This window comes from Eurypyga helias, unplaced genomic scaffold, assembly GCF_000690775.1.
Source record: "Eurypyga helias isolate BGI_N326 unplaced genomic scaffold, ASM69077v1 Scaffold45734, whole genome shotgun sequence".
Taxonomy (NCBI): domain Eukaryota; kingdom Metazoa; phylum Chordata; class Aves; order Eurypygiformes; family Eurypygidae; genus Eurypyga; species Eurypyga helias.
In genome coordinates, this window is record NW_010246539.1 from 1 (window position 1) to 8,731 (window position 8,731).

Here is an 8,731-nt window from a genome sequence, read left to right on the forward strand (position 1 = left end):
TCCTGGCTGAACCCAGCACAAGAAATATTTTCAGTTTCTTCCACTCAGACTTTAATCAGTCTTTTGAGTTTTTGGGTTTGTTTTTTCAAACACAAGACTGAAACCGACTACACGAGCTATCTTCTCCAAAAGACTAGTTAAGAAACCAAGGGGTTTTACCCTTGCAACGTTGCAGAAGTTACTGAAATACGGAGACCTTAACTCGATGCCCGTAAGTTATCTTAATGCAGCCTAAAGCTCTGGAATGGTCTCTGTACGTTCCAGCCCCTTTTGCTGGAGCGCACTGGTTCCCACCTTTTGCTCTGTGGATACCTAAAGCTTCTCCTATGGGAACACAAATACCAGCATGACAAATTTACAACCTACTGATAGTAACCCTGCTTTATCAGCTGCCTCCTGGAGGCCAGGTCAAAGGAGGCACAAAGACACCCTGCCCTCAGAGCTGAGGTTCTGCCACTAGCCAAACGTCCCTGAAGAGGGTATTGATGGCAGTCATTACACCACATCAGAACTGTAAAAGGTACCACCAACTAAAAGCGTTGTGCCAGCATATCAACAAGGATCCACCTGCTGTTCACCCTGCGCCAGGCATCAAAGTTTTTGAATTTCCTCCACACCACGAAAACACTTTTCTATTCCCCCTACTTCTGTATGGCAAAACACAGTATTTATGTTTAAACCTTCCAGGCAACTGACGCAGAAAACCAGACAAAGCAGGAAGATTCCAGCTTGCAAGGACTGTTTGTTTTTAATTATCCTTCCAAATAAGTTGAAGGACCTTTATGATGGAACACTAAGCGAACAAAGCCTGGCAGTCCAGATAGGCAGAGCAAATAAACACTTCACTTTATCGCTCTTTAATGATCCCTTTTGCAAATACTCACCAAAGGATGATCTCAACATGTGAGGTGATCAAACGGACAGCCTAGTTATTAAGTAGATCTTGCTGTGTTTTAACAGAATTATTAAATCCAGACTTACTACCTGCATAAAAAAATGGTTTGAAGAATCCATTCTTCATTCCCTGTTTAATTTTTTCAGTTAACGAAAATCGAGCGAGATTTTTACCCACTGAAAAGGATTTGCTTCCCTTAAAGCACAGGATGCCCGAGAGTAGCTTTTGCAATAGGTATGTATATTTTCCAGGATAGTGCTATTACTATTTCCAATTTTAAGTCTTTTTTTCAATTTTAATATAATAGCTAGTTACTTCCAGTCATTGTTCAAATGCTTCTCCTTATCACTACAGAAGCAATTAAGCTTTACCATCTTAGGAGCTAAGACCCAGTCAACTGGACTTTCCTACTGAAACGTCACACGAGTGGCTTATTGCATAACGCCAGCAACCCTTTATCTTCAGGGTATCTTCCTAAGCGTACATTCAGCACACGGGCTGAAGGACACGTACTCCTCACACCCACAAAACCTAACCGTGTCCCAAGCGGTACTGGTGAGCTCGCACAGGCCTCGGATTTTAAAAACTGAGCATGCATAAAAGGGAAAGTGGCGTTGGTTGTCATTTTCTTTACAGACATCGTAATTTTAAGCTAAAAAGTATGAACTTTACGTTCACCACGTGGTTCACCTGAGATATTCTCTCCTCTCCTCAGGCCAGAACATCTCATTTGACTTCCTTTACGATACAGTCCACATGGTTTACATGATTACCCTTCAATTTTGGGTGAGAAAACTGGGCTCCATACACCTCCCATGAAAAAGCAGACTCCATTTAAAGGTATCTGAAGACAAGCACTCCACACCTACCCTGGTAATTTGCTCCCCTGACAGTTAAAGCAGTATGGCATACTTCAAAGCTGAACTGTCCTCTGGCCTTTCAGGTACTGCTTTCTAGCTGTGCACCTTTGGGCTGAATCGAGTCATTCTGTTCTCTGTCTTCAGGCCATGAAGGTACCTGTGCAACCTATCCTACTGTCACTAAACTGAGCTCTATTGCACTCTCTCAAAAACGTCACTTTTGTGACTCTCTTCTGTAGTCCTTCCAGTATTTCAGTGCTCATAAAAATCTAAACAACTGACAAAATAACTGTTAATAATGCTCCAGTATGAGCCACATCAAATCCACAGGCAGTGTCTTCCCTTATTCCTACTCTTTAGATCTATTCCATAGTCAGTGGGTATTGACAGCACTTGTGTTGCAATCCTGAACAGCAAGCTTCTGTTCAGTCGCACGCCTGACAATGCATTCACAGAATCACGGAATGGTTTGGGTGGGAAGGGACCTTAAAGATCATCCAGTCCCCCCCCCTGCCATGGGCAGGGACCCCTTCCACTAGACCAGGTTGCTCCAAGCCTCATCCAGGCTGGCCTTGGACACTTCCAGGGATGGGGCATCCACAGCTTCTCTGGGCAACCTGTCTCAGTGCCTCCCCGCCCTCTCCAGGAAGAATTCCTTCCTGATGTCCTATCTCCCCCTCCCTCTTCCAGTTTAAACCCGTTACCTCTTGTCCTGTCACTCCCTGCCCTTGGAAAAGCCCCCCCAGCTTTCTTGTAGTCCCCCCAGGCACTGGAAGGGGCTCTAAGGTCTCCCCGGAGCCTTCCCTTCTCCAGGCTGAACACCCCAACTCTCCCAGCCTGTCCCCATGGCAGAGGGGCTCCAGCCCTCGGAGCATCTCCGTGGCCTCCTCTGGACTCGCTCCAATGAGTCGATGTCCCTCTTATGCTGTGGGCCCCAACATAAGAAAGTGGTTTAAAGAACAAGGGTGAAATAACTACTGGTCTCTTCCAAACCACTGGGAGTTTTACCGCCATCCGCACTGGAGGCAGGAGGTCACCCTCAGCCTCTACAAAATCAGTGCAGTTTGCTCAACTGGATGACCTCTTGTAGCAGGCCATCACACACTCCCCATCTTTCCCGATAACAGCATCAGACGTGAAGAGGAATGTGAGTGTTGAATCCATTCCATCCTGGAATCAAATTTCTGATCCCTTTTTTGGCGCCAAGTTTGTAATGAGTGTGGAAGTCAAGCAGCAAGGTGGAATTAGCTGTGGTAAGCACCGAGACCTCCCCGAACCCAATTCCCTCCCAGGCACTGCTTTGCAGAGACCCTTCCCATTCCAGATGTGCAACAACGCACTTGCCGGAATTCAGAACACATTCTGTCAGCTCATTGTCCAGAGTATTGCAAGTCACTCATCTTGCATGTCTAACCGCTACCATTTTTGGGTAGCCCTGGGCCAGACACCCCACCTTCAAAACTCAAAGCACCACCACCTTTCAGTAAGCAATCCCAGGTCATTACTTGCCAAATCCGCAACCCTACAGGACCACAGCAACTCGTTCCCACCCTGAAATGTCAGTTTTGTGCTTACCTGCTTGATATCGTTTCTGTGCGGAAAACACACTTTAGCTTCCCTACCAAAGAACAGGCAGGAGAGATCTCTGTTCAGATCTCAAAAGGACTTTTTACAGCTGCAAATTTATCAGAGAGAGACTCAAAACAATCAGTGATTTAAGAACAAAACCCAACAGAACACGGTACCTCTGCAAGATCCTCAAAGCAGCTGCCAGCCAGTGGATGAGGACTACTTTCATCAGTCATTTCAACAGTATCCTCAATCAATCCCAAAAGCTTCACTGTCAACTCATGAATATCCGAAATGTTGCTAAATATCACGTCGATATCCTGCAAACACACAACAGTAGCGTTCAGAATAATTTATGTTGCTTATGTAAATATCAGAGCAATTTTTTTGGTGAAGTCTGAACCACGCGGTAGATGGAGCGGAGCCCACAAAAAGCCAGGAAGAAAGTTAAGTTTCTGCTCCTCTACTCTGCTCTGGTGAGACCCCACCTGGAGTACTGCGTCCAGCTGTGGAGCCCTCAATATCAGAAGGATATTGACCACTTGGAGCGAGTCCAGAGGAGGCCACGAAGATGATCAGAGGGCTGGAGCACTTCTGCCATGGGGACAGGCTGAGAGAATTGGGCTTGTTCAGCCTGGAGAAGAGAAGGCTCCGGGGAGACCTCTTTCCAGTATCTGAAGGGCCTACAAGGGTGCTGGGAGAGGACTTTTTACAAGAGCCTGTAGTGACAGGACAAGGGGTAATAGGTATAAATTGAAATCAGGGAGGTTTAGATTAGATATCAGGAAGAAATTCTTCCTGCAGAGGGTGGGGAGGCACTGGAACAGGTTGCCCAGAGAAGCTGTGGATGCCCCATCCCTGGAAGTGTCCAAGGCCAGGCTGGATGTGGCTTTGAGCAACCTGGTCTAGTGCAAGGTGTCCCTGCCCATGGCAGGGGGGTTGGAACTAGATGATCTTTAAAGGTCCCTTCCAACCCAAACCATTCTATGATTCTATGATTCTATGATTAAGTTACACGGCCTTCCCAGCCCTGCAGACCTGTCTGGGCACATCCTACCTTGCACAGCTCCCACCCCCGTGACAGCAAGCACACCACCCTGCCGGCTAGAGCCGCAGCAGTCCCGGCACAGGCTGTTCAGCGCTTTGGACAGAGACACCTGGTCCTCTCGGCCACAACGCACAGCTGTGATTTTCCCTCTGCCGATCCTTGTCTCTCAGGACACAACAGGAAGGAGGCAACTTAAAGCGGCTCCAAGGTCAGACCCTCCAAACCACAGGTAAAACTGAAGCAGCTACTTGGCTACTCTTGCGGAATACCACCTGGGTACGGAGGAATCGGCAGGTTCCTTCTCCAAATCCTGCGTTTGGATTTTTCAAATCCACACACCGCAAACTCACCCAACTACAACCGACATTCTTCTTCCGACCCCTCCGAAACACACTTCTCCAAAGCCTTCTCTGCCCCAGCCTAACAGTGCGAAGCTTGCCTGACCTGCCAGTGCCGAGACCACGGCAACCTCTTTGTGGGAACGAGCCATCTCGGAATTTCTCATTCCCAAACAACAAAAGAATATTCCCCAACCCCCAAATATCGCTTCCTTCTCCTCCCATCGCCTTCCTTTGAATTCTGTCCCCACATTTGCACAGTTCTCAGATATCCCATCAGCTACCGAGGAACCTCCACACTCAGCTCTAACAGGAACGTCTCCTGCTGCCTCTTTTTAACCTGTATCCCCTAAGAATCCCAGTTCCGGTTCTGCTGGCCTGGTCCCCTTCTCCTTCCTCACACTGGAAGGATTCACTAATCTCTCATTACCACCTCTCTTACGAGGGCTGTGCTGCCTTTTTTAGGCTCCAGCATCAGGGAAATACTTGATTGGTGTGTGGCAAATGTGATTTTAATAATTTATCAGAGAGCTTCCCTTTGGTCAGTCACACTCCAGAGAAGCTGGAGCCAAGGGCTGGTTTACTTGTCCCTTCTGCAGATGTACACGCAGGGAGGTAATTTCTGTGTTAAGCAAAAGTGTAACTATTACCTACACAACCAAAAGACTCCAGCTATTGCTGGCGTCCAAGAGGGTATCATATCCATTAAGTTTCACCCTCAGAGCAGCACTGTTAATGGCACATTGTGACTGGCAAATCCTCACACTGTTAACGGCAATTCCTCCCTTTTATTTCGCCGGCATACGACGCATCACGTTTGATTTTACCTCCACCGCAGTGAACGTACCACAGATGCGTTATGGCTGCCAACGCAGCGCCCAGCACCGCGCATCCGTAACCCACCAAAGGACTTACGTTAGGTGTGAACAATTTTCTGTTCGATAGGAAAGCTTCTCGAAACACTTTTATTATCAGATTCAACTCCCGCAGATACTGCCTTTCTTCCGCAATTTCATTTCTCACTAGGTCATAGTAGTTGAGTTCCCCAGAAGAAGAGGGTTCGTCTTCACAGAGAGAAACCAAACCAATGTCATCCTGATCAAACATATCCATCAAAACCTAGCAAGGAAACATAAAACCAATCACACGCAAGCCTGATTTACACTTGGCTCAAGCTCAGCTATTTCAACGTGTTCAGAGAAATCCTTTGAGTTTTTAATACAATACTTTCTGAGATCACTTTCACAAGGGAGTCATATTTAAACTTTGGCAGAAGAAGGCTGGATCAGTTGCCAAAGCCATTTTCCCCTTTCCAAGTTAGTACGACCTAGAAAACAAGTTACAATTCAAGGAGAAGCAAACAAGGCATCTTGCGTAAGCCTTTGACAAAACCCTCCTGATAAAGACAAAATTAAACAAAAATGTTTCTCATCTTTGTGAGGCTGAAAACTTAATGGCTTTCCTGTATTGTAAAGGAGGAAAGAGATGTCATGACAAAGCAACATCAGGAGGACAGTAACACAGCTGAGAAATAAAGGACAACATCATTTTCTGTCCTTACGCTGGTCTGTGAGTACTACTACTGTTTCAAAACTTAACAGGCTTAACTTAAATTTAAGGCTTTACTGTGAAAGGTCTGGCATGAAGGAGGAGAGAAGGTTTTGCATTTGAGCAAGACCAGACTCTCCCTCCTACCCTACTTGAGATATATCTCCTTAAAAAACAAAGATCCCCTCTAGTATCCACCTTTGTATCTGGCCAAAAGCCTGTTTTAATCCCAACTCCTTACCTTATCAGCACACATGGATACTTTAATGTCCTGCTGGGAGATCTCAAAGTGTCGTATATTGAACACATAGTTTCCAGCCAGCTTTAAAATGTCAGCTGAGATGTACTCTAAAACAGCCACAATGTAGAGAGAGACGTGGTAATCTACCTTATAACCCAGGACCTCCTGCAAATTGAAAAGGAGAGGAGAAAAAAGCTCTTTATTCCAGAAGTTCATTTGGAATGACAATTAAACACATTGGGTTTTCTACTGAAATTGATCTTGTCTGCGTGGATAACTGACAGTGATGTAACAGGCAGGACAAAGACATCCCAGGGAAATTTGATCAGCTCCCTCAAAGGAAGTGCTTGCAAATACTTCCTTGTGCTGCTCTGCCATATACTGACTGATGAAAAGGTGAAACTTCCAATAATCCTTCCTCTAAAAAGTGTCAGTCCTAAAAACAGGGTTCCTTCAAGGAAGGGACTTGGCTGGAAGCACTCTTGTGCTTAAATTCCAGTCTAAATCTATGCTTATTGCAGGACTCTGGCCCTAATCTGGGCTCTTTGGAAAAGAAGATGCTTCATTTTGAATCGTCCTTGATGTAAAAAAATCAGTCTTACACAAAGCTGCAGACTGTATGTTCAACCTGTTATGTACTGAGCACTTCATCCTCTCCACCTGGCTGAACAGCTCAGCTCCCGCACCCTCCCATTACATACAATAACTGAACTGTAATACTTTAAAATCACCCAGGATGAACACGGCACATTCTTCTCGTGCGACATGCTCCACGTTTGCAGAACACGCCCCACAGGGCCTCCTGCTGACGACAGGACTGCCAGGAGTACACACCGCGGAGTTCACGCATTTCAATAACGCAGCTCGGTCTTTGCAGGTTTGGATGCGCCTTCTGAAAAATCAAACTGCGTACCTGTGTCCCCAGGCTTCGAAAAGAAACCCAGAGCTGTCTGGGAAGGTCCTATTTAATGCTGTTTTCCTTCCTAACGACTCCTTCCCTCTCACTAACCGCCACAAACTGAGACGCCGCACATAACAACCGTGACGACACCTGAAAATGTGCTTTCATTTCTGCTTATGCTTGAACACTGTTTGCTCAGTGCAGCTGGAAACTCTGGTGCAGCAGTGCCAGCACTGGAAAAAAGCCTTTTTTAAGCTATGAAGGAAAAGCAAAAGCAATAGAAAGACAGAAATACCAAAAAAGAGCAGTGAAATACCAAAAATCAGCCTGAATCTGTTGATTCAGCACCGATCTAACAGTGATTAAACACTGATCTAAAAGCAGAGGATTCTGCCCCTCTACTCTGCTCTGGTGAGACCCCACCTGGAGTGCTGCGTCCAGCTGTGGAGCCCTCGACATCAGAAGGATATTGACCACTTGGAGCGAGTCCAGAGGAGGCCACAAAGATGATCAGAGGGCTGGAGCACCTCTCCTATGACGAAAGGCTGCGAGAACTGGGCTTGTTCAGCCTGGAGAAGAGGAGGCTCCGAGGAGACCTCATTGCAGCTTTCCAGTATCTGAAGGGGCCTACAAGGGTGCTGGGAGAGGACTTTTTACAAGGGTCTGTAGTGATAGAACAAGGGGTAACGGGTTTAAATTGAAAGAGGTAGATTGAGATGGGACATCAGAAAGGAATTCTTCCTGGAGAGGGTGGGGAGGCACTGGGACAGGTTGCCCAGAGAAGCTGTGGATGCCCCATCCCTGGAAGTGTTCAAGGTCAGGCTGGATGAGGCTTGGAGCAACCTGGTCTAGTGGAAGGTGTCCCTGCCCATGGCAGGGGGGTTGGAACTGGATGATCTCTAAGATCCCTTCCAACCCAAACCATCCTGTGATTCTATCATTAAAGAAACCCTACAGGGGCACGGGATGAATACATGCTACATGACTGCAACACTAACTCCTGACTGTAAGCAAGGAGCTCTGTACCTGCTGTAAGTGACACCACACCTAAGAACCCAGAGGGCCACCCTCCTCCTCAAAACCCACCAACAGTAAAGTCAGTACTTGGTGTTTTGTTACACCTTTGCACCTTAAAACCACCTTTTGGCTGGTTTTAAAGCCACGGCACCAGTGACCTTCAACAGTAACTGAAAGGACATTGATAGGCATCTTCGTTGACAGTATACAAGGAACAGGATCTACTTGTTCTCTCCTTCAGTTCTGGCTTCTGCAGCATTTTGAAACAAATAAAGGCATCAAAACAGTGTGTATTTGGTTTGCATAGCAAGGTT

General features: G+C 46.5%; 1 protein-coding gene across 1 annotated transcript; it reads right to left on the reverse strand.

Annotated features, from left to right (window-relative positions):
• Window positions 1-3,500: 3,500 nt before the first annotated feature.
• LOC104508699 (son of sevenless homolog 2-like) lies at window positions 3,501-6,664 on the reverse strand (the record flags this gene model as incomplete). Its single annotated transcript, XM_010150413.1, has 3 exons — window positions 3,501-3,644; window positions 5,626-5,829; window positions 6,500-6,664. Coding segments are annotated over 3 exons (513 nt in total), but the record flags the coding sequence as incomplete, so codon positions are not given.
• Window positions 6,665-8,731: the final 2,067 nt, after the last annotated feature.